We start from the raw sequence: 27,917 nt of genomic DNA, 5'->3' as shown, positions 1-27,917 counted from the left end.
TCAAATGTTAGGTCCTCAGGGAGCTCTCCCTAAGCCTCCAGTCTAAGATAGCCCCTTCCCATGTCCCATCCTGTAACATCTTCATAATAATTGTACATATTTATTTATTTGTCCCGTGTCCCTCACTAGAATGTCAGCTCCAGGAGGGCAGGGATGTTTATCTGTTTTGTTTATTGCTGTGTCTTCAGCACCCACCTGGTGCACAGTAGGTATTCAGTTTGTATTTAAGGAAAACATGAACTCCCAGCCTTCCCTGGCTGCTTCCTTCAAGGTTATTGGATCCAACAGGAGACCGGCCTCCGTGCCCTATGCTGGTGGAGTCAGGAAACCCCCACCTTCTGGGGAACCCCTTCCTGCAGCTGCAAGGGGCAGGACCTGTTGAACAAACACTCGTGTAGTTTCTTGGACCATTGCTAACTGCTTTACATGCATAACTCATTTAACCCTCACAATAACCCCGTGGGCGGGTACTGTTTATTATTTCCATTTCACTGACGAGGAAATTGTGGTATGGAGAAGGCTTTTGCCCAGGCAGTCGAACGCAGGAGGGACCCCTTTCCCCTCCTCCCCTTGTCTAGGAAGGGGTGAGGTGGCCCCCCCAAGCCGGGGCGCAAACGACTTGTTTCCTGTTAGGGGAGGAGAAGAAGGGCACATTCTACCCTTCCCTCCCTCCCCTGTATTGGGGAGAGGCTAGCGGAGAGCATGCCGTAGCCCAGACTAAAGGGACCCGCCACTATCAACCTCGCCCTCCAGGAGGCCCATTTGTTGTTGTTAATTGCCCTGGAGTTGATTCAGACTCATGGAGACCCCAGTGCGTTACAGCGTAGAACTGCTCCATAGGGTTGTCTTGGCTGTAATCTTAACGGAAGCAGATCTCCAGGCGTTTTCTTCTGTGGTACCGCTGGATGGGTTCGAACCACCAACCTTTAAAGACAATGAAAGTAGCCCAAGGAGAGAATGGGAGGCTCAGAGTGGTCTGCCAGTGGTCCAGGAGGACTTTCAGGAGAAAGAGGTAGCCCTCATGGAGCTGGGGGGCGGGTGGTCTACACCGGCACCGTCGGCGGCCAGAGCAGAGCCCGGGATGAGCGGCGAAGCCCGGATAGGGGGGCTAGGGCCGTGGCGGCCGGCTCAGCAGAGTCGCGGGGAGTCGGGATGGGCGGGGTTGAGCTCCTTTCCCCGGCGATGATGAAAGTGGCGGCCGCTATTGCACCGACGACCCGGCGCGAGGCGATAAGGCCTTGGAGGAGGGAGTCGGCGCGCACGCCCCCTCGAGGCCGAGAGCCTCGGCCCTGCCCCGCCCTAGGCCCCGCCCCTTAGCCAGGCCCCGCCCCCTCGGTACTGAGGCACCCAACGACCTGCAGGAGGTTGGGTGGGTGGAGTCAAGGTTGCCCCCACCCCTCGGGTCGTCTCTTTCCATCTTCAGGCTGCGCGAGGCGAATCAGGTGGGCGACTGTGGGTGTGGCTTGACAAGGCCCCGCCCCTCATCGACAGGGCCTTGGGACCTCAGCGGGGGAGGAGCAGGGTTGATAGGCAGGGCCAGGTTAGGCTCCGCCCCCAGACTGCTCACGTCGGTGTCCGCCCCTCCGGGCGAGTCTCCCGCTGGCAGGCGTGCTGGGGCGTGGCCCGTCGTAGCCCCACCCCGCTCTCGCCCCGCCCCCGTGGCCGCCCTCCCCGCAGTGCTGCGCTCGAGCCGCGGTTCCTCTTTACATAACGGTGCGGGGAGGCATGGGATCGGGCCACCGCCTCCGCCCGGCCGCCCGCCCGGACTGTCGCGGCCCGCGGGGGCGACGGCGCAGTAGCAGCAAAGTTTCCCCGGCGGCGGCCCGGGGGCGCATCCTCCCGCAACTGTCATGCGCTGGCAGCGGAAATGATGAGACGCTGGCCATTTTCCGAACCCGGGTTTCCTGCCTGAGCCCCGCGCGAGCGAGCCGCTAGCGAGCCGCCGGCGCGCGGGAGAGGACGCGCCCGGGGCGGGGTTCCGCCCGCCCCCTCGGACTTCGGGGGTCCGGGGGCGAGCGACGCCATGGGCCGGCCGGGCCCGGACCCCCTCTATCTCAGGTAAGCCCGCCTTTCCCCGCTCTGCCCTCCCCCGGGGCTGGGAAGGCTTTAATGGGGGAAGAGGAGGCCCCGTAGCCAGTTCTGCTCAGCGTCTGCACACCCCCACAGTATCCCCAAATACTGCCTTTAGCTTGTTGAGATGGGGTGGATAGGGGGACATTTACCTGGCTCTTGCGACATCCCCCAGCTGACACCCCACCCACACACGTGTTGGGATGTACTAGGGGTAGGGTTTGCGGGGGGTGGAGTGCTGAGAAAGGTCTGGCCAACACCCCCAACCCACCTCCAAAGTCGCCCAGCCCCCAAGGACAGCAGTGCCCGCAGCTCGTGCCTGGTAAGGAGGGATCGAGGGTCACCGCTTGAAACCTTGAAAGTGAAAGTAGTCAAACTGAGGCGGTGAGAATGGGTGAGCCTCCGTGAGCAGGGCGCGGGGCCCCTCCCCGCTCCCCAAGGCCAGGCCATGTGGCCCAGAAGGTAGCGGCCCGGATTCCGGAAGCCCCTCTCCCCACTCCCTGGCCAGTGGGTTGAGCCATGCCGAGTGTCCAAACCCCTAAATTTGGAGGTTCAGTAGGGTTAAAGAGGCCACAGTCGGGGTCTCCTTGGACTGGGCCCCCCGATCACGGGCCTGGGGCTCCTGGGGAATCCCCGTACACACACACACAAAATGGGCGGGGGCTTTGGCCTTAGGTCTGCGCAGCCGGGAGGGTATTTCTGAGGCCTCGAAAGCCGGCTGCAGAAATCCCCTCGCTTCCTTCCTTCTGACCGTGGGGGCTTTTGTTGGGGGAGGCTGCATTTGAGGAACTGTGGTGGGGGCCTGCCTGCCTGTCCGCTTCTTTTTTTCTTTAGTTTCCCCATTCTCGTGTTTCTCTTCCCCATTCCCTGGCCACGATGATGTAGGTGAGGAGGTCATTGCCTGCAGCTGGGGGCCTCCAGGGAGGGGCTCGGCTGAGTGGGAGGAAGTGAAATCAGGCGGCGGGCGGGGGCTCCGGAGCAGAGAGCTTGGGGAGGCATGTCTGCAGGGCCATGGTCCAACCTTGGGGCAGAAGGGGCTGAAATCTGACTCGAACCCCCTTCGCCTGGGAGACGAGCATCCCGGTCACCCTCCAGCTGCCGGACCGGGTCGAGCAGCCTGGCCATCCCACTGCCCCATTTTCAGTCCCTTAGCGCAAGAGGCTCCAGGGACGCGGGCGCGCGAGTTGTGTCAGGATTTCCCATCTCTGACCTGGCGGCTGGAGCGGAAACAGCTTGTGAGGCTCCCAGGGACCTGCGGGGGCTGGAGATCCGGCGGTCTTAATGCGGGGAGAGCAGGCAGAGGCGGGCTGGGGTCAGGGGACGAGAGGCCAGGGCCCGTTGGGGAAGTTGGAAGGGTTTTTAATACGCTTTTGCTGCGCCTTTTCTCACAACCCCACTCTGGGGGGAGAAATCCTTCTGAGCCAAAGGGTGAACATTCCTAGAACTTCTGTGAGTCCCCGTGGGCCACGGCTGGCTGCAGGCGTGGGCCTGAAGTATCAGCAGCTGGGGTGTCGGGGCTGCAGGGCTCAGCAGTGGCAGAGGAGGGTCCTGGGGGCCTGGGTTCGAATCTCTCCCTGCGTCTTTCCAGCTAAGGAAGTGGGGCAAGTGATTCGTGAGCCTCGGTTTCCCCCTGTGTAAAATGAGGTCAGAGCAGGTTGTGGTGGAGATTTAACGTGCCAGTTTGTGGAAAACACCTACTTGCTGGCACAGAGAAAGCATTCAGTTACAGGTGGTGGTGATGATTTATTTTTCTTGTGAAAATATACACAACAAAATGCCAGTTAAGCCATTTCTGCATGTATAATTCAGTGATATTGATTACATTCATCAGGTTGTGCAACCGTTCTCACTGTCCTTTGCCAAATGATTCCAGGTGGTTCTTGTTTGTATCATTAGTGTCATTAGTGGTGGTGTTATTGGCTGTGGAATGTTCCTTTATCAGCATGCCTTGAGCTCCTGCAGCACTGAGGTTCCCTGGGTCTTTGGGAGGAGTTCTGAAGACCAGGACTGTTGAGGTGATGGCATTAACCACCCCAGCCTCAGTTTCCTCATCTTTCAAATGGGTATGATAATAGCTCCTACTTCTTAGGGCTGTTGGCACCATAAAGGAGTGTTTAGAATGACTTGGTCCAGAGGAGCAGTACAATAAGATGGCATTATCATGATCTTTTTTGTTGTTGTGGGTGTTCACCTGGCTTGTTTTCCTCCCTGACCCCTCCCACCCGCCAATCCCCTAAACCCCGAGCTTGAGCCTTCTCTGATAAATAGACCTTTCTAGAACAACTTGCATCCTGTAGAGCTGCTGCATATATGGTGGCAGCCTGGGCTGGGTAGCCCCACAGCAGAGCAGGTCAGCCCATGGGGACCCTTGGGTCTGGGTCCAGCTGTGCCACCTTGGACACTCCCTACCTCCTTGGTGGTGGAGCCTCCTTCAGGGCAGAAGCCAGGGGAAAAGGGGGGTGTGGAGGCACTTGGAGGGGCTGCCCCTGGTGAGGGGAAACAGAACACCTCCCCAGCCATGGGGGGTTCAACAAGGGGGTTCCCAGGGGACCCAGCCGGGAGCTGCCCTGGCACTTCCCCTCAAACCCTTCTCAGAGGCTGATTTTCTTGAGGATCTCCCATTGCTGGTAGTCCCTGGGTTGGTCGCTTAACCTCTCTGAGCCAATTTATTCATAGTCCGTGAAAGAGTTTTAACAGCTCCCTTCAAGCGTTGCTATGGAGTTTTGATGAGCCAGCAGTGAAGCACTGGACCAGCACTCAATGGTGACCTGACCTCTCTGGGCTTCACCTGCCCAGTGGGGACCAACAATGCTGATGTCTCCAGGGTGGTTGTGCAAACATAGTACACAAGGGGTGGTAAGGCGCCTGGCACAGAGTAGGGACTTGAACCAGGCTGGCTATAATTACTATGGCTGTGTGACCTTAGGCTTGTCCCTCAACCTCTCTGAGCTATGGTTCTCCTCATCTATGTAACGGGGAAAATAATTACCACTCGATGGGTTTGTTTTGGGAGAACAAGCATGCACGGTGCCCAGCATGCAGTCGGCGTTTAAAAGTTCCAGCTGTTGTTATTAATGCCCAGTGGGCTCGCACTTAATTGTCAGGTTTCTTGGGAAAATGTGCCTCCGTGACCCCCAGGTGTTCAGCATCTTTGTCTGGGTGGGGCAGGAAGCTGCTTCCATCTGGCAGGGGAGAGGAGCCTGTCTGGGAGATTCCAGAGGTGCAGTACAAGGGACGCGTCCCCAGCCAGCCCCCTCCCCAAGGAAACCGAGGCGGGCGGGCTGCCCAAGGGAAGTGACTCAGCTGGGGTCACTCGCTGAGTCAGTCCTAATTGGACCCAGGAGCCCTGCACCCCAGCCCTCAGCCTTCCGGGGCCTGAGGCTGTCTGGGGATCACGCAGGCCTAAGGCCTGGCGACAGGACTGTGGCCACAGCTGGACACCCCCTAACTTGGGTCCTGTAGCCTGAGTGGCTAGTTTTTCTTGGACAGGGCTTGAGGCTCCAGCTGGCCCCCAGTGGGCCGCCCAGCCAAGTGTCCTCCTACCCAGCTGGGTCAGGGGGGCACTTCCCCAAGACAGCGGGTCCTGCTGGCGGCCCCCGGCCCCGCCCTGGCCGGAAACCCGGCAGCTAAGCAGATGGCTGGAAGATTTTTCCTCCCACGCCACCCTGTCAGGGGTCAGCTGGGGGGCTGGGCTGCGGGCTTCCTCGTGAGCCAGGCCTGGAGCCCCTGGGGGCCCTCCCGGATGTGGTCCCCCCCCCCAGCTGGCCAGGGGGAGCCGGCTGCTGTCCAGGACGCATGTCCCCAGGGAGGCCTGGGAGGGAGGAAGTCTGTGCCCTGCTTGGCCGGGAGCTGACTCACAGGGCGCCTGATGGGGGGGTACCTAATGGGGAGCCTGGCTACGGGTGCCTGGGGAGCTGGGAATGAGGCCGGGGAAGGTGGACACAAAAGAGGGCCTCTGACATGAGCATTCTCCAGCCATCTCGGTAGGAGGGGCCCAGAGAGGGTAATGTGTACGGGAGAGGCACCCAGCCCCGGGAGGGCTTCAGTGCACCCCTCCTGAGACCCCAAAGCAGCTGACCTCACACCATTGAGAAGGCATGCTGAGAGGCCTCCCCCTCGATAGTGTCTCACCCTTCTCCCCTCAACCTGGGGAGTTTGGCAGGCACTGCCCAGTCTGGGGATGGTCCCAGAAGCCTAGCTGGGATGGTGGTGGGTGTCAGGCTGCGTTGAGGGCAGAGGAACGTAGAGGACATTTCCTGGTCTGGCAGACTGTGCTGCCTGATAAATGTTCTTGGGGCACTAGGTGGCCCTGGAGACAGTGCACAGTGTCCACGGGCTGCCCCACCTCTCAGCCTTCCCAGAGTCCTGGAGCCCTTGCCCCCTACTCCCTGTGGATTTGTCTGCATCTGGCCAGTATGAATGGCGTGAAGGGGCAGAGAAATCCCCTTGGGCAGGGGTCTGGGCTCCTGGAGCAGCTGGTGCTTTGCATGGGGAAGACAGAAATGCTCCCTGTGGCATGGAGTCGACCTGGCAGCCTCCCTGGAGGAGGTGGCTCCCGCTGTAGCTGTGGACCTCTGCCCAAACAGCTGTGAACTGGGGCAGGGGAACTCCAGTCCTGGGCTTGACTGCTGACTGCTGCTTTCCAGCTGCAGGTGAACCACTTTCTCTCTTGGAGCCTGAGTTTCCTCAACTTGAAAGTTGACTCCGTTGCAGAGAGACTCTAGAGGCTGGAGGGCTAGATTCCACACTAGCCTCATAGAAGGGGAGTGAGGTTTTTTTTTCTTTTCGTCTGGGGCTGGTGAGGGATCCGAACTGGCTTGTTTTAACTTTAACTCATATTTAAAATTATTCACTTAATTAATGATTGCTTCCCGTCAAGAGTTTCTCAGCCCCTACCCCCAGGGCTGCTGTGGTTTGAGCAATTACTCTTAATTTATTTACCACAACTTAAAACATCTTCCTCAGTAACAGCTTTGCTTTTGTTTTTTTTCCTTTCTGGTTTTCGGGTGATGAAAATGTTCTGGAATTAGAGTGGTATGGTTACACCACACTGTAAAGGTATTAAAAGCCACTGAATTGTACACTTTAAAACGATTAAAATGGTGAATTTTATGTTATGTGTATTTGACCTCAATAAAAAAAATCCTCCAAGCCTCGGCAGGTGGAATCCCCACAGCGGGGAAGTCTTTCTCTGCATCTGGGTCTGGTCATTAACACGGAAACTTTAGCTTCCCTGAATTACAGTTAATTATCGGGGCGGTTGGAATGGGAAGAGACTGTTGAGCCCCATCTCTGGGTCAGGGGTGTGAGTGGGCCCCACAGTGCAGAGCCAGCTATGGGGGTTCCCAGCTGTTGAAGCTCCTAAGAATTCTCACCATCTTGTGGGGAGGCTTGAGGGTCCCTTGGGGTGGATATGCTTGAATGGGGAACACCAGGCCAAGGCTTTGGCTTCAAGGCCCTGCCAAGCTTCCCTTAGCAGAAGCTCTGGAAAGCACAGTTGTGCTCTTGGGACGCAGACTGGCCCCACCCACCCCCAGCTGGGTCCTCAAATGGGCGTGGAGTTAGCTGCTTCCAAGTGTTTGTCGAGGGGACTGGGGGCTGGTGCCAGGATGTACCTGGATGAGATTGTCCTTGTCCCTCACCCACCTGTGGGAATCCTGGAGACCACTCAGCTGGGTGCTGGGGTGCCATTGACCATCCTGACCCCCTGCCCCAAGATGCCAGCGGCCACCCCCGGCTGAGGGTCAGAGGGACGCCGGGCTCATCTGCTCTTATCCCTAGGGTTACCCTAGTGTAGCCCCTTCGTGTGGAAGGCTGTTCATCCCTCTGGCTGCCCAGGCTCCCGGAAGCTTCACTGGGGGTGGGGCAGAGGTGCTCCAAAGTCACCTCCCCACTCACACCCCCGCAGCCTGAGCGTGAGGGTCTCCTGGGTCATAGTTGCTTCCAGCCGAGAACTTTTCAGTCTTTGATCCCAGGGCTGGCCCCCTCCGACTAGTTGCTCTCTGTGCCTTGCACATAGTATGTGTTCAATAAACCGAAGCCCGGGGAGGGGACCACCTTCCCGTGGCCTGGCAGCCCACCTGGCCAGGAAGCCTCCTTGGTGCGGCCCCCTCCCCAGCCCAGGCCGCAGCTGACTGCTCCGGCTGGTGATTTCCTGCCCGGAGCCGCCTGAGCAGCCGCCTCTCCCCTGAGAAGGCCCTTTGTTCAGGCTCCCTTGATGCCCCCAGCCCACAAGGCCAGCTCCCCTTTCAGCTCTTGTGGTGGGCAGGCCTGGCACTCCCTGAAGCCAGGGCTCCACTGTCTAAATGCAAAAACTGAAACCAAACCCACTGCCACTGAGTCGATTTTGAGTCAGTGACCCTATGGGACAGAGTAGAACTGCCCTACAGGGTTTCCAAGGCTGTAAATCTTTACGCAGGTATACTCCCACATCTTTCTCCCGTTCTGATGCTAACAGTAAGTAATAAAACAGCACCAGCCACTGGTGTCTTGAGCCCCGTGCCAAGCGTCCCACAGATGTCGGCTCTTTGAGTGCTCCTAGCCAGCACCATGAGAACATCAGCCCATTTTATAGATGAGAACACTGAGGCTCAGAGAAGGAAGGCCCCTCCTCCACGTCACATAGCAAGGAGGTGGCAGAGGAAGGATTTGAACCCCCGTTTGGTCTATGGCTTCACCACAAAAGGGGGCATCTAGAGGAAGGTCTCAGTGGGTTTCTCGGAGCCCCACCGCCTTTTGTGCTGGATGGCGTGAGTTGGGGGCAGGGCTCCGGAGACTGGAACCTCAGCCAACCCTGTACAAGCCGAACTGCTTAATTTATACAAGTAACGTTTCTGGAGCTCTGGTGGAGCAGCATCAGCATGAATGAGGCGCCTCTCAGCCCCGGGGGGGCAGGGGGGCAGGTCCCAGGTGGGGGCAGGGGAATGGTAACTTCACCCACATTTAGCCAGTGCTTGGAGCCAGGCGAGCCTGGTCCCCGTCCCAGCTGTGCCCCTTGCCAGCTGTGTGACCAGGGCAAGCTGCTCATCCCATGCCTTGGTTTTCTCAGTCTGTGAAATGGGCATGATGCTAGACCTCGCCCTTCCTGTGGGGATTTAAGGAGCGCATGTATGCAGAATGTTTAGTACAGAGCAGGACATGCAGAAAACCTGAGCTAATGTCATTTATTAAGTTACTGTTGTTTTCTCTTTTTCACCCTGTGGCTATTTTCCTGACCACCTGGTGGGTTTGCGACCTGGACCGGAAGCTGAGGCCAGACTCCTGCAAGTGCCCACTCAGGCCTTACACCCGCCAGTTCCGCCGGCAGCTCACCATGCATTCGATAAACACTCGTCAGGGAGTGATTCTTTGTGTTGTGCATTTGGGCGCTGATCAGGCATTTGGGGAGTGGAGCCCTGGTGGCCACAGTGGTTAAGAGCTCGGATGCTTACCAAGAGGTTGGCAGTTCGAATCGACCAGCTGCTCCTTGGAAACCCTATGGAGCAGTTCTCCTCTGTCCTATAGGGTCTCTATGAGTCGAAATCAACGCGACAACAGTTTTTTTTTTCTTTTTTGATTTTCTGTGAGGGGATTTCCATTTACCACTAGCTGTGGGACTTCTTTGTGCTTCAGTTTTCCTATCTGTAAAATGGGAGCAACAATGGGACCTACCTCCTCTAGCTGCCGGGAAGCCTGAGAGAGTGAAGGTTTTGCAGAAGCAGTTAGAAGCATGCCTGATGTTAGCAAGTGTGCAGTGAATGGTTCTGTTCTTCTGGGGGAGTTGAGGAAAGGGGCCCAGTGAGGAGAGCTCCCAGCCATTGCCAGGGCATTGATTGAGTTCCGAGTGGGCAACAGCTGTTCTGGGGAAGGCTCCTGCCAGGGTTTGGCCCCGGAGTTGGGGTTTTGGCATGCTGACATATAAGGGTTGGCAGGGAGAGGTGTTCTGGATCAAGGGACAGGCATGGGCAGAGGCCCAGGATGCCCAGAAAGTAGGCTGTCCCAGCGAGGGGTGACCACTGGCCGGTGCTGGCCACCACACATCTGCTGGAAGAGCCAGGGGTTACAGATCCAGCTGACCTCTTACAGTGATTCATTCATTCAGTAAGCATTTACTGAGCTACTGCTGTATGCCAGCCTCTGGAGATAGAGCGGGGAGTGGCTCCAGGTCTAACAGACCTCAGGGTCCAGTGGGAAGATGGTCGCTCAGTAAAGCATCACAAATACTGAATGACGATGTGTGCTGAAGGACAAGTTCAGGTCTTGACTCAGCTGCTGAGCTTAGGGAAGGCTTCTCCAAAGCCATATGTAGTGTGAGCGTCGAAGCAGACGGAGAGCTGACTGGATGAGGGAAAACGTCATGCAAAGGCCCTGGGGCAGCCAGTGTGGTAGGTGGGTCAGACCATGCAGGGCTGCCCTGGTGGGGCAGGCAGGAGCTTGGGTCTGCTTCTGAGAGCTCTCTGGGCACCTCCAGCCCATGAGGACAGGGTCTGCCTGCCCCCCATGTCATGGCATGCCAGGGGTTGACCAAGGATCCTTCCGCCTCAGCCACAGGGGTGGTTTTCATGGCAGAGCATGGTGGTCAAGGGCACACGTGGCCCCTCTCCCTTCCCTTCTGCCCGGCAGCTTTGACAGACCGCCTGCTGTGTGCAAAGTGCCTACTGTGTGCAGGCTCTGAGGACTCTGGTGTGTAGAACTGTGGGGTGCAGTGCGCCCTCCCAGTGGGGTGCCTCTGCGCTGCCCGGGTACTCTGCTGCCATGAGCTGCAGGGTCACCGCAGGGCTGGAGGAGCCGAGGGCAGCCCTCATGGTCCTTGTCACTGCCCTGCAGGGCTGTCCAGCCTGACGGGGCCACATGAAGTGGGGTGTGGGGGAAAGAACTCTGATTTCTGGGTTCAAACCTCTTCCTTGAGTCCTGTTTCAGAGACTCCTTACAACCACCTTGTGAGGCGGATGCCATGCTGATCCCCACATGGCAAAAGAGGAATCTGAGGCTTGGAGAGGTGTAGGCAGGTGTCAGAGGCCACACAGCCAGTACGCATTCCCTGTGAATGAGTGGGCCAGGGGGCTTTGTCTGGTTCACTGCTGTGTCCCCAGGTCCATGCACGGTGCCTGGTCCACAGTGTCGTCATTAGCTGCTATCAAGTTGGCCCCCAACTCATGGCAGCCCATGTGTTACAGAGTAGAACTTCATGGAGTTTTCTTAGCTATGATTTTTATGGAAGCAGTTCGCCAGGCCCTTCTTCTGTGGAGCCGCTGGGTAGGTTTGAACTGCCAACCTTTAGGTTAACTGTTATTGTTTGTTGTCGAGTCGATTTTTGACTCGTAGTTACCCTGTAGGACGGAATAGAATTGCCCCGTAGGGTTTCCTAGGCTGTAAATCTTTATAGGAGCAGATTGCCAGGTCTCTTCTCCTGCAGAGTAGCTGATGGGTTCAAAGTGCCAACCTTTCAGTTAGCAGCTGAGTGCTTAACCACTGTGCCACCAGGGTTCCTTTCTGGGTTAGCAGTCAGTTGCAAACCACCTGTGCCACCCAGGCTCGTTGGCACACAGTAGGCCCTCAGTAGTACTTGGGGTGTGTGTGAATGAGAGAATGGACGGAGCTGGAATTTGCACCGCGGCCCGTGTGGCTCTGCAGCCTGTGCTCCTAACTGCTGCCACCTCCCAGCAAGGGAGGATGACCAGAGGCCACTGTTCACTCACGGTACCCTGGTGGAGGGCCTCGTATGCCCGGCTTTGTCCCTTCCTGAAGAGTGGGCAAAGGGGAGGCCGGGTACAGAGATGTGGTCCCCAGGGGGGCCCAGGCCTGGCCAGGCTTAGTAGGGAGGAAGGCAGGTGCTGGGGGGTAGAGCTATGCAGCACCGCAGACAGCAGTGTGTGTGTGGGGTGGCGGGGGGGGCTTTGGTGCCATTTTGACAATGTTGTGCCTGAGGAAGGACCTGCAGGATGTGGGAGGAGATGGGAGCCCCAGTTAGATGGACAGGCGAGGGCCTCCACCCGTCCTGAGAGTCCCCCATCAGAGCAGGAAATACCTTTGTTCCTCTTGGGATTCTTGTTAATATCCAAATCAAACCCACTGCCGTCAAGTCGATTCCAATTCATGGCAATCCTATAGGACAGAATAGAACTGCCCATAGAGTTTCCAAAACTGTAATGTTTACAGAAGCAGACTGCCACATCTTTTCTACTTCCTTGTTAATATGTTCCTTTTTATTTGTTTATTTTTATTAGCACAAATAATATTCTTGTAACATTTAAATAGCAGTAACAACCCAAAAAAATGAGTTGCCATCGAATCTGACTCATGGTGACCCCAAGTGTGGCCAAGTAGAACTGTTCCGCATGGAGTTTTCAATGGCTGATTTTTTGGAAGCAGATTGCCAGCCCTTTCTTCTGAGGCACCTCTGGGTGGACTTGAACCTCTAAGCTTTTGGTTAGCAACTGAGCGCTTTGACCACTTGCACCACCACGCATGGATTCCACGAGAACAACAGCTGGCTTTTATTAAACATTTACTAGGTTCTAAAGCCTTTACATGTATTAATCCTCATAACACTCTATCAGATAGTACGATTATGATCCCCATTTTGCAGGTGGGGAAACTAAGGCCGAGAGAAATTAAGTAACTCGCCCAAGGTCACTCTCTAGTAAGTGGTGGTGCTGGGATTTGAACCCAGGCCCCAGAATCCCTGTTCTTAACTGTATTTTCTAGGGAGAAGTAGTTAACAGGCCTCCTTGGTTACTTTCCCCTGCACCCCAACTCTGGTTCCTCCCCAGAGGTCACCGCTATTTCTGTATGGGTTTGCACCAACCAGACCTTTCTAGCCTGTATTTAAATATACTTATGTACATTTATCTGCACATAAAAATTGGCAGTTTAGTATTGTGTGTGTTTACACTTATATACATGTAGCTTGTATTGTTTTGTGGTTTGCTTTCTTGCTTAACAGAGTCTGTTGGAAATCTCTTCAAGGTGGTAGCACTGGTCTTCCTTCTATATCCTTTCCGGCTGATTCAGAATATTCCTACAGGTGTACCAGTTTATTTTAGCCCCCTACAGATAGTCCTTTAGGTTGTACCTAACTTTTCCTGTGATAAACACTGCCCAGGAAATGCCTGTGAAGCATGTTCTCAAACATTCCTCTCTGTGCAAATGAGCAAGAATATTTAATAGTGGAATCGAGCGCTTAAAAGTGGAGTTATTGGGTCTACACTAGATCCTGCCAAGTTATTCTCCAGTACCAGCAACAGGGTAGGGGAGTGTCCATTTCACCGCATCTTCACAAGCACTGGATATTATCTATGTTTTTACGTTTTTGACGATGTGCTGCTGGCTGTTGTTTTAAGTAGCCATTTGTTTTCTGTGTGCTCACTCTTGCCCCACACCCCCCTTGTGTATTTCAGCCTGGCTGCTCCCCCTGGGTCTCCACCATGAACGGTCCCACCCTGCAGCCTGCCTCGGCCTCCTCCACGTCCCCTGCTTCATCTGCCAGCGTGTCCTCGGCCACGGCAGCAACATCCCCGCCACCCCGGGGCTGGAGCGAGTTCTGCGAGCTGCATGCTGTGGCCACGGCCCGTGAGCTAGCCCGGCAATACTGGCTCTTCGCCCGCGACCATCCGCACCACGTGCCGCTGCGCGCCGAGCTGGTCTCGCTGCAGTTCACCGACCTCTTCCAGCGCTACTTCTGCCGCGAGGTGCGCGAGGGCCGCGCACCCGGACCCCCGGCACGGGACTACCGCGAGACGGGCCGTGGGCCCCCGGCCAAAGCTGAGGCGCGTCCTGCCGAGGCGAACACGCGCCCCACCGCCCCCGCCCTGCCCAAGGCGCGCAGCTCCGAGGACCTGGCCCCGCCGCGGCCGCCCGGGCCCTGCGCGCTCCAGCAGCTGCGCCGCAGCCTGCGCCACATCTTCCGCCGCCGCTCAGCCGGGGAGCTGCCCGGAGTCCCCGGAGCCTGTGCTGCCGGCGAGGCGAGTGAAGCCCCAGCACGACCTAGTCTGGCCAGGAAGCTCCTGCCCTGGAGCCTGGTCCGAGAGCCACCGCCTGAGGCTGTCAAGGAGGCGGCGTTGCGCTACAGCGTGGCCGACGAGGCCTCCATGGACAGTGGGGCGCGCTGGCAGCGCGGGCGGCTGGCCCTGAGGCGCGCGAGCGGCCCAGACGGTGGCTCCGACCGCGTGTTGGAGCTCTTTGACCCACCCAAGGTGAGTGCCTTGGCATGTAGCCTGCGCACTGCATGCATCGCCTGTCACCGCATGGCTTGGGTGTGGTGGGTGCCAGCTTTCTAGCAGGTGGCTACAAAGTGCCCATAGGCAGTATACCTTTTTTAAAAAATTATTTTATATTGATTGTAGGTTTATGGAAAAGTTGTAAAGATAGTACGATGATACTGAGGGTTCCCATATATACTCACTCAGCATCCCGTAGTGTTAACATTTTGTGTTGCTGTGGTACATTTAGGAGCCCCAGGGTGGCACAAGGAACCCTGGTGGCGCAGTGGTTAAGAGCTTGGCTCTAACCAAAAGGTCAGCAGTTTGAATCTACCAGCTGCTCCTTGGAAGCCCTATGGGGCAGTTCTACCCTGTCCTATAGGGTCGCCACGAGTAGGCATTGACTTGAGGACAGTGGGTTTGGTTTTTGGTTGGGTGGCTCAAATGGTTAGCACTCGACTACTAGCCAAAAAGTTGCCGGTTCAAACCCACCCAGAGGCGCCGCAAAAGAAAGGCCTGGAGATCTCCTAACGAAAGATCACAGCCTTGAAAACCTTATGGAGCAGTTCTTCTCTGCACACATGGGTCACTGTCGGTCATGATTGACTCCAGGGCAGCCAGCAACAGCAACATAGTACATGTGTCACTACTGAGGAACCAACGTGGCTACATTAGATTTCACTAGCTTTTCTCTAACATCCTTTTTCTGTCCTGGGATCCCAGCTAGGACACTCTACATTTAGTTGTCAAATCTCCTTAGCCTCCTCTGGTGTGGGGCAGCCTCTCAGACTTCCCTTGGTTTTGATGGCCTTGACAGTTTGGGGGAGTGTTGGTCAGGGATTTTGTAGAATGTCCAGGGGTTCTTTTTGGTTTGTACGCAGGCATCATGTGGGCTAGTGGCAGGTTGGTGCATGGTCCTTGGAAACCCTGACCCAATGGACTGCGACAGAGAGGAGTTGTCTTCCTAGTGGGTTCAGAACTGCCGTGGAATTCCGTCGCACTCCCGTGCTTTGTCAAAATTTTATTTTCTTGCATGTTTTAAAAATGCCCTTTTCCTTTGCAGTCAACTTAATTCCAACCTTGGGCTTGAGGTTGAAAGGTCGGGGCATTCCACACACCTGATACTCTCCAGCCTTGAGTTGATGGGATCATGGGCCTTTCCTTTAATGCCTGATTATTCTTTGTGGTCCTTCTGTGTGCTGGGGGCTTGTGCTAGAGTGTGAGCAAAGCAGATGTGATCCCAGCCCTGAGGGGCCCACAGTCTGGGTGGAGGAGACTGATATTCATTCATTCGTTGGTTCGACATATTAATGAGCATCTACTATGTGCCCAGTGCATGCTGGGAGCTGGGGAGAGCTGGCATTCTAGTGGGGGCTATTGAAGGAATAAACCCATAAACAAATGTGAGATTATAAATTGTGACACGTGCTCTCCAGGAAAAGCAAGAGGCCTCTGGGAGGATAACCGAGGGGCCCCAATCTGGCTGGGGGTAGGTGTTGTCAGAGAAGCCTCTTGTGTGAGTAACCTTCTTTTTAAACTTCTTTGTGGTGTAACATGCATGCCCTGAAGTGCTTGAAGTGCATCCTAAGAGCACAGCTCAATGCACATTTACGTGTTCGTATTCCTGAGGGACCCCACACTTCAGACGGTTCCCTCCAGCGACCTGTAAGCCAGTACCCTGCACCCCACCCTCCAGCATACATGCCAGCACCTATCACATGGGTTAGATTTCCTTGTTCTTGAAGCAGGGATTCGAACCAGTTCAGTCATGGCTGTCGTAAACAAGGGCAGCATACGTGTTGCATAGCAACCAAATCTGTTGCCTGTGGGATTTTGACTTGAGTAGGAAACAAACAGCAGTGCCCTGCTAAAGATGGCGGCCGACTGCACCACTTTAAATGTGTGTTGGTCTCCACCAAACCAAAACCTGTTGCCGTCGAGTCGATTTTGACTCATACCGACCCTATAGGACAGTAGGACTGCCCCATAGGGTTTCCAAGGAGTGGCTGGTAGATTTGAACTGCTGACCTTTTGATTAGCAGCCAGGCTCTTAACCACTGCACCACTAGGGCTCCCTGTTGCTCTCCACAGTCCTGCCAATAATCCAGTCTCTTGCATGAGGCTCCTAAAACATTCAAAGGGGTGTAGTCGGCCGCCATTTTTGAGTGGGCACTGCTTTTTATTTCCTACTTGGGTCAGAATCCCACAGATAACAGATTTGGTTGCTATGCAATGCATACGCTGCCCTTGTTTACAACAGCCATGACTAAACCATTTTGAACAGGTTGGAAGCCCTGGAATTTTGTATAAATGGGATCACAGCATGGCACCCTTTATTCCTGGCTTCTTTCACTCTGTGTGTTTTTGAGATTCCTCGGTATCCTTGTGCACACCAATAGTTTGTTCCTTCTTGTTGCCGAGGAATAGTCTACTGTACAAGGGTAGTGGTGGTTCAGGGATAGAGTTTTCACCTTCCATGCAGGAGACCCAGGTTCGACTCCTGACCAATGCATGTCATGCGCAGCCACCACCCGTCTATTACTGGAGGCTTGCGTGTTGCTGTGATGCTGAACAGGTTTCAGCAGAGCTTCCAGACTAAGGTGGACTAGGAAGAAGGGCCTTGCAGTCTACTTCCCAAAATCAGCCAGCGAAAACCCTGTGGATCAAATGGTCTGATCTACAACTGACCATGGGGGACGGCACAGAACCAGGCATCATTTTGTTCCTTGTGCGTGGGGTTGCCATGAAGCGGTGGCTGACTCCTCGGCAGCTGACGACAACAATCCCATTGTGCAGATGGGCTGTCCATTCACCTGTCCACACGTATTTGAGTTGTTTCTACTTTGGGACGATGATGAACAAAGCTGTTATGAAATTTGTGTCTGGGTCTTTGTGTGGACATAGGCTTACAGTTCTCTTGGGTAGGTTCCTACAAGTAGGATTGCTGGGTCATATTATGGTAGTAGCGTATTTGACTTTCTAAGAAACTGCCAAGCTGTTTTTCAAAGTGTCTGCACCGTTTTGTCTCCCCACCAGCAATGCGAGAGGGCTCCAGCTGTTCCCTGTCTTCACCAGCACCGGGTACTGAGAGTCTTTCATTTCAGCCCCGCTGGTGGGTGTAGGGAACCCTGGTGGTGCAGTGCTTAAGAGCTCTAACCAAGGCTGCTGACCAAGAGGTCGGCAGTTCGAATCCACCAGCCACTCCTAGGAAACCCTATGGGGCAGTTCTACTCAGTCCTGTAGGGTCACTATGAGTCGGAATCAACTCCACGGCAGTGGGCTTGGTTTTTTTTGGTTTTGGTAGATGTGGACTGGTGTCTCCTCGTGGCCTTATTGTGTGTGTCCCTGACGACTCCGGAGGTTCAGCATCTTTTCATTTGTTCATTGACCATTGGAATTTACTCTTTTGTGAAGTGCCTGCTATTTTTATTGAGTTGTCTGTTGTTTGTCTTTTTTTCAGTTGTTTTGTAGGAGTTTTTATATAGTCAGGATACACTTCCTTTGTATGGTGACTTCTGCTCTGTGGGCTGCTTTTTACATCTTTAATGGGGTCTTTGGAGTCCCTGGGTGGTGCAAATGTTTGGAGGTTCAAGTACACTCAAACATGCCTTGGAAGAAAGGCCCAGCGATCTACTTCTGAAAAATCAGCCACTGAAAATCCTGTGGAGCACAGTTCTGCTCTGACACACATGGGGTCGCCATGTTTTGTTGAGCAGGAGTTCTTAATTTTTGTGAAGTCTAGTTTTTCACGGTTGGTGCTCTTTGTGTTCTGTTAAAGAACTCTGCCTACCCAGCATCATGAAAGTATTTTCTTCTAGAAGCTGTATTGTTCTGGCCTCCACATTTTGGACTGTGATCCATCTCAAATTAGTTTTTTGTGTATGGTGTGAGCTCGGAGGTCACCGTTCTTCTTTTGCAGAGGATACCCCCATTGTTCTAGCACCATTTGTTGATGTGACCAGCTTTTCCCTAATGGATTGCAATGACACCTTTATCCTAAATCCACTCTCTCTTAATTCCCAAAGCTTCATAGTGAGTCTTGAGGTGACTTTTGGGCTGAGATCTTCACCCTAAGTAAGAGTTGTTGGGAATCCAAGGCACAGGGAACAGCATGGGCAAAGGCCCTGAGGTGGGAAAGAGTTTAATGTGTTTTGAAGAAAGAACAAGAACAACAGCAGAAGAGGCCAGTGTGGCCAGAGCACATAGAGGGAAGAAGGGGAGTGGGAGTATATGCGGGCAAGGGTACCCGTGAGCGGTTAGCGTTTTATTCCGAACACCACGGGAAGCTGTTAGAAAAACTCAAGTGGAGGTAAAAACTGTTTTCTCATCACTTATAAAACGTCTCGAGTCTGTGAAGCCATGAGAGGCAAATAACGGCCCAAGCACGTGGTCTTCTCTATGTGATGGAGTGGGGTTCCCTGTGAGATTTTGCTCTGAGAAACAACCGCGGCTGCTTCAAACAAACCATCTTGGGAAACCGTGTGTCGGGAGTCTGACAGATCTGGATTTGAATAGTGAATGTGCTTCTTTCCTAGCTCTGGAGCCTTAGGCAAGAAGCCTCAGTTTCCTCCTTTGTGAAATGGGGCTCCTCTTAGTTCCCAGCTCCCGGGGTTGGTTTTTGTGAGTGTTAACTGGTAGAGCACATCTGTCGAGTGCTCGGCACTGTCACACACCCGGTAAATGTTACTGGCCTTGTTGTCGCGGCAGTTACCTTGGGCTGAGAACACAGATTCATTTCCAGTCAATGGTTTGTGCATCTGCAGGCGCCATCGAGGCTCCTGATCTTTGGGAGCCTGATGGTGGGGCCCAGGCTCAGCCCTCGGCCCAGGCTGGCTAGGGCTCTGTCTTTGGCTTGCTGGTAGCTGTGGGGCCTGGGGCGTTGCCTGCAAGCTGAGCAGCCCTGATGGGGTCACCACTAGCTCCTCTGAGTGGTGGGGTGCCTGGCTGCAGTGTGACGGGTCAGCCCCAGAGGGGTCTCAGGGCTGTTCCTGCAGGAATGTCGTTTCGCTTAGTGATTGGGAGCATCCGGCCTCTGGACCACAAGGCTGAGTGCGTCTGCAAGGTGTGTGGCCAACCTCCGACCTCTGACCCTGGTGTTGTCTGTGAGAGCAGCTTTAAGCAAAGGAAAAGGAAACCAGTTGAGGGCTTGAGCTTGGGGTTCAGACTGAGCTCTGTTACTTGAAGGGCAGCTGCTGGGGGGAAGGAGAGACAACCCCAGGGTGAGCCTGGGGAAGGCCCTGCAGCCCAGAGCAGAGGAAGGGGCTTGGAGGACGAGAACAGAGAGGGCAGCTGCCCGCAATGTCCCGCGGGCCTCAGCCCAGCAGAGGTCATCCAGGTGTCCGGGAGGTTCAGGGACAGACTCACCAGGGGATGGGGCCCAGCCACACCTCCAACCAGCTGTGTCAGCCTGTGGGACTTTCCCCTTGGAGCCTGAGTTTTCTCATCTGTAATGATGATAATAATAATGGCCACCGCCAGGCTGGGCTGTGGTGGGAGGCAGCCCCACATTACTGGGGTGTCTAAGCGGAGCCATAGCCAGGTTGTTGATGTCATGGAGCCTGTCAGGAGGCCGGAGCACACGTGTGTCTGTTTGCCAAGGCCAGGAGCTGGGCAGAGAAGTTGCAGCCTTCTCTGGTTTTGATGGGGTCCCTGGAGGTGGGCAGGAGGTGGGAGACCCTTCTTCCCACTGTGTGCTGGGCAGGAGGGAGGGGTGGCCTCCACCAGGGGTGATCAGGAAGGTCCCTTGGAAGGAGGTACCAGCCCTGGAAGATCTGGGTAAGGAGTTCTGGGCTGAGGAAATGGCAGGTGCAAAGGCCCTGCAGTAGGCATGAGCCAGGTGGGTTTGGGACTGCCAGGAGGTTGGTGGCCAGAGTGGAGTGAGCAAGGAGGGACGCAGTCTGAGAGGTGGTGGGGCTGGAGTAGGTGGGGCCTTGGTGGCCTTGGTGAGGGCTTTAGGTTTTACACTAAGAGCGGTGAAGCCATCAGCAAGTGTAGGCCCAGAGGGACTGAGACGCTTGCCTGGGGCTGCCCAGCAGTGGGGGTGGGCTAGAGGAAACCAGGCGGATGATGAGAGAGGCTACAGTGCTTCTCCTAGAGACCCTCTGGCTGCTACCATGTCCGTTTGTCCTGCAGCCCCCACTCCATTTGGGCATTTCTGGGCCCCAGGCTCAGACGGAGGAGCAGTGGGTTTACTCCTTTGAGTGAGAACCTACTATGCTAGGCCTCAAGTTCATCCTGTGAGGAGGTAGAGCTCGATGGCCCATTTGACAGAGGCAGAAACCAAGGCTGGGAGAGGCCAAGGGACCTGCTCAGGGTTGTGCAGCTGAGGAGACTGGACCGCCAGTCCCAGGAGTCCCTTACGCCCAGGCTACCGCCACACTCCTGAACCGTCTCCTTCGAGCTGGATTACAGAGCGCAGCCCTGGGCCAGGCCATCTCACCCGGCAGCTAAAGAAAGATAACAAAAATGGAATTTGTTGCCAATATTTAAAAACAAAAAATGGAGAGATTTCCTATAAAATCCAGATTTCTGGTTTTTCTTATAAAAATCAGAGGATCTGACTGTGCTGGGCCGGCGTTATCCTGCAGTTGGTCCCAGCCTGGCTTCTACCTGAGCTTCCGGGGTGGGGGGCCTGCAAGGGGGTGGCTTCAGGGAGACTAGGAAGGAAGCAGAGCAGCTGCTGGGCCAAGGGTGAGGGGAGGAGAGGGAGGGTGGCCGGCCTTGGGCAGAGCCCCTTGGGACCTGGGGGTCTGCTTTCAAACAGAGCACTAACAGGGCTTGTTGTGGCCTCTGGGCCAACCCCTCACCCTTCTGGGCCTCAGTTTCCCCATATGCTGACGATTGGGTTAGCCGAGGTGGTCTCAAAGCCCTGCCAGCCCTGGTGGGTCTAAGGACCGAGCCTGGGTTTTCATCTGTACAGCAGGGTGATGGAGTCTTCTTGTTGTTGAGTCAGTTCCAGCTCATAGCATCCACACGCACAACAGAACGAAACACTGCCCAGTCCTGCGCCATCCTCATGATCGTTGTTATACCTGAGCCCATCCTTGCAGCCACTGTGTCAATCCATCCTGTTGACAGTCTTCCTCTTTTTCACTGACCTACTTTGCCAAGCTTGATGTCCTTCTCCAGGAACTGATCCCTCCTGATAACGTCTAAAGTATGTGAGACATAGACTCGCCATCCTTGTTTCTAAGGAGCATGCTGGTTGTACTTCTTCCAAGACAGATTTGTTCGTTCTTTTGGCAGTGCATGGTATATTCAATATTCATTACTAACACCATAATTCAAAGGCGTCAGTCCTTTTTCGGTCTTCCTTATTCATTGTCCAGCTTTCACATGCATATGAGGCGATTGAAAACACCGTGGCCTGGGTCAGGTGCACCTTAGTCCTCAAGGTGACATCTTTGCTTTTAACGCTTTAAAGAGGTCTTTTGCAGCAGATTTGCCCAATGCAATATGTCATTTGATTCCTTGACTGCTACTTCCATGGGCGTTGATTGTGGATCCAAGTAAAATGACATCCTTGACAAGTTCAATCTTTTCTCCATTTATCATGATGTTGCTTACTGGTCCAGTTGTGAGGATTTTTGTTGTCCTTATGTTGACGTGTAATCCACACTGAAGACTGCAGTCTTTGATCTTCATCAGTAAGTGCTTTAAGCCCACTTTGCTTTCACCAAGGAAGCTGGAGTCTATACTGTTGAACTGCCTTTCTGGCCAGCATTTATTGGGGGTGCTCAGACATACCAGGCTCTAGTGCTTTAAATCTTCACAGCAGCCCCGTGATTACCCCATTTCACAGATGGGGAAACTGAGGCCCAGGGAGGTAAGTGACTTGCCCAAGGTCACATGGCTTTCAAGGGGTCAAGATGGGATTGGAACCTGGCATTCGGCTGCCCCTGATGCCTGGGAAGTCCTCAAGGATGGCGGCCATTATTATGGGTGGTGGTGTTTACCAGTGGCCCTGCCTGTTTTGGGCTGTCGGACCTGGGAAGGCTCCTTGAGGCCATCTTGTTCAGTGCCACTGTTTGACAGATGGGGACACTGAAGCCTAGGGGTGCTGGCAGTGGCCCTCATCTGGTACGTGGGACTCGGTGGACCCAGAGTGCCCCGTCAGTGTCCTGTGCCACTGGCCCTGGAGAGGAGGTGGCAGTGCCTTGGGAAGCTTGGCCTACACTGAGGCTTCGAGTCCCCTTAGGAGGAGGGGGTCTGGTCTGGAGCGGACAGACGGGCTGGGTGAGGCTCCGACAGTGGGCAGCTGGGTCCCAGTGGGCAGATGTGGCTCAGAGCCATCCCCACTCTGCCCCTTCTAAGCCAGGTGTCCTTGTGCAAGTGACCTGGCCTTAGTTTCCTTGTCTGTAAAATGGGGATGGTCATGGTACCTGTCCATGGGATTGTGGCCAGGTAGGGGAGGCTGTGTATACAGTAAGCACTGAATGGGTGGGTGAGCATGATGTCTGGCCTATGCATGCAGTAGGTACTTATGAATGCCTGGCTGATAAATGGGTGCGCCTTTCCTGAGCACTTCCTACGGGTGGGGTTCTGTGCCAGGCACAGGACCCTTGTCAGCCCATTTAGTACTCACCATCCTTCAAGGCTGATACTGCCAGTGCACTCACTTTACAGATGAGGAAACTGAGGCCCAGAGAAGCGAAAGGAGCTGGGACGTGGCCCTGGGGTCCTAAGCCTGGAGCGGGGCCGGGGCTGCAGAGTGCCGCCTCATGTGGGAAAGAGGAAGCAGAAAGAAAGGGACGTCCGCCGGGGGGCCCGGTGGTTTCCTCTCAGAGGCAGGAGTGGGGAGAGGCGGGGGGAGAGGGCCGGGCAGGAAGCGGCTGGGTGGGGTGGGGGCCGACTCCTCAGGCTGGCAGACCTGGGTTTGAGTCCGGCCTTGGCTCCTAGTGAGCGAGCTGTGTGACCTTGGGAAAGGTGGCCTGCCCTCCCTGGGCCTCTGTGTCCTCAGACCAGAGCAGCTGGATGACAGCCTGCCTGAGCTCTGTCTGAGAAAGGCCTGGAGGCTCTGTGCTTGTCAGTGCCCGGCTGAGCTGAGCTGAGCTGCACAGCCGTCGTTCTGTTTTAATGAGTAGTTTTCAATGTGGCAGGCCTGGCACTTGGCCCATCCCATGGCATCTTCGCCACAACCTCCGAGATGGGGACAGTTATGAAACCATCTCACAGGTGAGGAATCTGAGGCACAGAGAGGTAGAGAGACTTGCCCAAGGCCACACAGAGAAGAATGGAGCCTGGCGTGGGTGGCCAGGCCTCACCAGGGGGAAGGGGCTTATATTTAGGTCCCAACACATCCCCACAGAGAAAATGCCCACTCCCTTAGCCAGCCACTGCCCCCTTCCACCTGGGCAGAACCCAGATGCCCAATGGGGAGATACAGTTTGGGGCCCCAGCGGCCCCGAGCTCACCCTCTCGAGCAGACTAGGGGCAGAGGGCCTGGAGTGAAGGTGAGGTTCCCTCCTCGCACTGCCCTGGGCTGCTGTGTGACCCGGCTGGTCCCCACCTGCCCTGAGCTGTGACAGGGGCAACCAAGGAGCTTGATCTGGGCTGAGGGCGGGTGGGGGGAGGGAGGGAGGGTGGCGGGCAGGGCTCCCTTGGGGACCCAGCTGCACACAGAGCCACCCCCCTGCCCTGTATTGCGGTTCCGTCAGCTCGCTTTTAAAAAGCGCTCTGCCGCTTAGAAGGAACTCCCGACCACACTGCAACCTCGGCTGATGATATCTCTGTGCTTCCTTCAGCTCAAATTCTAGGAATCCACAAACTAGAAAGCGCCCCCAAATCCAGCGGGGAGGGTGGTTATCGAGGTTAATTCCTTGTCGCCTGCCGTGTGCCTCGGGGGGTGGTTTCCACCCCTGCCCCCAGCAGCCTGTTTGCCTCACTGGCTTCTTGGAAGTTGGTTGTCTTGTATTTCTGTTTTTGTTTTGTTTAGAGTTTTTTTTTTGCGGCGGGGGGCAGTTACTGGGATAAGACCATTGTTGTGGCTCTGGGACTGGGGTCAGGGTCCAAGATCAGAGGATGAAGGGGTGGGCACTGGAGAAGGATGGACAGACAGGCTTGGATTCCATCTGCCTTGCCTTGTGTCCTTGCTGTGTGGCTCTCGGCAGAAGGCTTGACCTCTCTAAGCTTCGGTTTCCCATTCTGGATGAGGGAGGAAGCCAGTACTTGCCTCGCAGCGTGGTTATGAGCCAGACAGGCCCAGGGAGGGCCTGGCATGACGTGGTCCCACCCTGAGGAACTCGAGGGGCTTCCTGCGCCCCCCCCCCACAACTGTATGCAACAACCCCCCACCGCCACACACACACCCCGCCACACTCACAACAGCCTGGACTGGGTACAGCTGGAAATCCCCCACCCACTCCTTTGTGAATGGAAAAAGGAAACCAAAGTGCACAGAAAGAGGTAGAAAGAGGTCTCCGTGTTCTGAACTGGTAGCCCTCAATGGGGGAGGGGGCTTCCTCCTCCAAGGCAGGAGTGGCTACCTCAGCTTCCTTTTGGGGCCCCATGCCCCTTTTTCCTATCTCCCCTCTGAGCTGGGGAGGAGGTCACTGCTTTCCTCGGGCCGCTGGTCCTGCTGAGTGCTCAGCCTTGGTTACCACTGGGTGACTGCATACACGGCAATAGTAGCACCAGCCACTGGGCCTGGGACCCTCCTTCCCTGTGGCTCCTCCTGGGGTCCTTCCATTATAGGCCCAACTTGAGGCAGGCCTCTCTCCGGGGTACCCTCGGGGCTAGGGGCTCTGCTTCATCTCCTCTAAAGGCTTTGTGTAATCTAGGAAACCAGCTCAGCTTGCTGAGGGCCTCCAGCTTGAGTCCCTAATGCTTTTTTGTCTCTTCAGTGAACAAAGCTCATGGCAGAAGGAAATGAAGTCTTGATCTGTGCTGCCACATGGATGAACCTCAGAAACCTTATGCTCAGTGAAATAAGTCGATTACAAAAGGACAAATATTGTATGATCTTACCTGAAGTAACAAGAATAGGCAACTGTGTAAGACCTAAGTTTATTAGCTGTTGGAGGGGAGGAGAAGGAAGGGGAAAGGGGGAGTTTTTGTTTCGTGAGTATTTATGGTGATGGGAGTGTGGCAGCGATTATGGTTGGTAGTCACATATGGTTAATGAAATTGGTATCACTGAATTGTATACCTGAAAAATTGAATTGGCAAATAATTGTGTTATATATATATTTACAACAATTTAACAAAAAAAAACCTCATGCTAGAAATGATAGAAAATCAACCACCCAAAATCCCACTGTCCAGAGAGAACCGGCCTCTCCATTTTGGCAGATGGCTTTGTAATCTTTTCTTCCGTGAATTTCTTTATCTAGCTTTTCTCCCCAAAATGGCGATTCCAATGAGCTCTGAAGCCTGGACTGTGTGCCAGGCATTTGCTTAGACGCTCTAGAAACAGCTGTGAACTTCCGGACAAAAATCCCAGACTGTTTCGTTACCTGCTTTTGTGCCTTAACAAATTTTGAACATTTTTCAGTATCTTAAATATTCTTCAAGAACGCCTTTTTTCCTTAAGCTAACTGCACAGTATTCCATGCCATGATGATATTTCTCTAGTCCCGTCATTGTCTAGACCCCTATCTTGGTCATTTCTGACTTTTTTGCTTGTATAGATAATCCGTGACGAGTGTCTTGCACATAAATCTTGGTGCCTCTCTCTGATTATTTCCTTCGCTTGAATTCCTAGAAGGGGACGTGCTGGGTCGAAGGGTTCATGTGTGCCTCTAAAACGCTCTCTCTCTTTTTAACACCTTTATTAAGATAGTATTATATACCATAAAGTTCACTCGTTTACAGTGTACAGTTCAAAGATTTTGATTTACAGAGTTGTGCAGTGAGCACCACGATCTACTTTTAGAACATCTTCAGCGTGTCAGAAAGAAACCTTGTACCCACTAGCAGTCACTCCCCATTCCCCTGTCCCCCAGGCCCTGACAGTCTTTGATCTACTCTTTGTGACTATGGATCTGGACATTTCATGTAAATGGAATCATACAATACATGGCCTTTTGAGACTGGCTTCTTTTACTCAGTATAATGTTTTCAAGGTTCATTCATGTTATAGCATGGATCAGGACTTCATTCCTTTTTATAGCTGAATAGTATTTCATTGTATGGTCATACCACATTTTGTCATCAGTTGATGGAAACTTGTGTTGTGCCCACTTTTTGGCTCTTATGAATAATGCTGTTGGCAACATTCGGGTAGACGTTTTTGCGTGGACACATGGTTTCATTTTTCTTGGGTCCCCACCTAGGAGTGGAATTGCTGAGTCATATGGTAACTCTGTATTTCATCGTTTGAGGAACTGCCTGAGTGTTTTCCACAGTGGCTGCACTGTCCTACGTTCCCTCCAGCAATGTGTGACGGTTCCTATTTCTGTCTACCCTCGACAACACTTGTTATTTTCCGTGCTTTAAAAAACCGTAGCTATCTTAGTGGGTGTGAAGTGGTGTCTCATTGTGGTTTTGATTTGTAATTCTCTGTTGACTAACCATGTTGAGCATCTTTTCATGGACTTAGTAGCCATGTCTAATGTTTCTGATGCATCCTTTTCACACAGCCTTCCAGAAAGCCTGTACCCTCTTACCTTCTCATCACTGGGATAGTGTCACTAGTATAGTGGTCCCACCAGTAGGGATTATTTTTAAGGCCTTTGCCAACTTCTCAGTGAAAAGTGGTTAGTTATCTTGTCCTGCCTTATCCTGCGTAGGATTGACCATTTCTTTCTTTTAAAAATTGAGACATAATTCACATAACATCCAATTTAGAATTTAAAAGTGTACACAATTCAGAGGTATAGTTTACTGTATCCACTGTTTTGTGCGACCATCACCCCAGAAAGAAACCCCAAACCTATTAGCACCCAGTCCCATCCAGTTCGCCCTTCCTCTCATCCCCTGCAACCACTAATCTTTCTGCCTGTGTGAACTTTGACAGTGTCTCTTAGGTTTCGTGGTCATACAGACTTTCTGCAAGGCATCAGGTCATTTACACTGCATGTATTTCTCTTACACGCTCTTCTCTTTTCTTGTTGATTTGCAAGAGCTCTTTACATGGAATGGGTGCTAGGCCTCTGTCACATGTTGCAGGTCTTTCCCTCATCTGCCATTTGACATTTCAGTTTTGTACCCAGGTTTCTGGGCATATGGCAGTTTTTAAGTTCTAGGCCGTCAAGTGCAGTGATCTTTTCCTTTATGGTTTTATTCTGTGCTTTTTATGCTTAGAAAGGCCTCCCCCCACCCCCAGGATCAGAGAAATACTTTGGTTTTATTCCAGTCCTGCCTTGGTTTCATTTTACACTTGTAATTATTTAATCCAGCTGATGGCTCGTGTGATTTCTGTGGTTTGTTTTTTTTTTTTTTTTTAATTGTACTTTGGATGAAGATTTACAGAGCAAACTAGTTTCTCATTAAACAGTACAAATACCATTTTGTGACACTGGTTGCCAGCCCCACGACATGTCAACACTCTCCCCTTCTCGACCTTGGTTTCCTCATTAGCAGCTTTCCTGTCCCCTCCTTTCTTCTTGTCCTTGCCCCTGGGCTGGTGTGCCCCTTTAGTCTTTTGTTTTATGGGGCTGTATCTTTGGCTGAAGGGTGAACCTCAGGAGTGACTTCAGTACCGAGTTATAAGGCTGTCCAGGGACCATA

General features: G+C 53.9%; 1 protein-coding gene across 2 annotated transcripts in view; it reads left to right on the top strand.

Moving 5' to 3' along the window:
• The first annotated feature begins 1,718 nt into the window (after window positions 1–1,718).
• Window positions 1,719–27,917, top strand: part of SH2B3 (SH2B adaptor protein 3) — a 40,095-nt gene continuing 13,896 nt past the window's right edge. The window contains exons 1-2 of one of the 2 annotated variants that reach the window (XM_004379076.2): window positions 1,719–2,058; window positions 13,449–14,243. In XM_004379076.2, coding sequence (XP_004379133.1) covers window positions 13,476–14,243 — 768 coding nt within the window. In that variant the 5' untranslated portion in view covers window positions 1,719–2,058; window positions 13,449–13,475. Of the gene's footprint in view, window positions 2,059–2,192; window positions 3,306–13,448; window positions 14,244–27,917 lie in introns of those variants that run through there. The other variant, XM_023733799.1, reaches the window with a different exon arrangement.

This window comes from Trichechus manatus, unplaced genomic scaffold (genome assembly GCF_000243295.1).
Source record: "Trichechus manatus latirostris isolate Lorelei unplaced genomic scaffold, TriManLat1.0 scaffold00061, whole genome shotgun sequence".
NCBI classification, from domain to species: Eukaryota; Metazoa; Chordata; class Mammalia; order Sirenia; family Trichechidae; genus Trichechus; species Trichechus manatus.
Note: the sequence above shows the minus strand (reverse complement) of the source record. Positions and strands in the feature narration are given on the sequence as shown.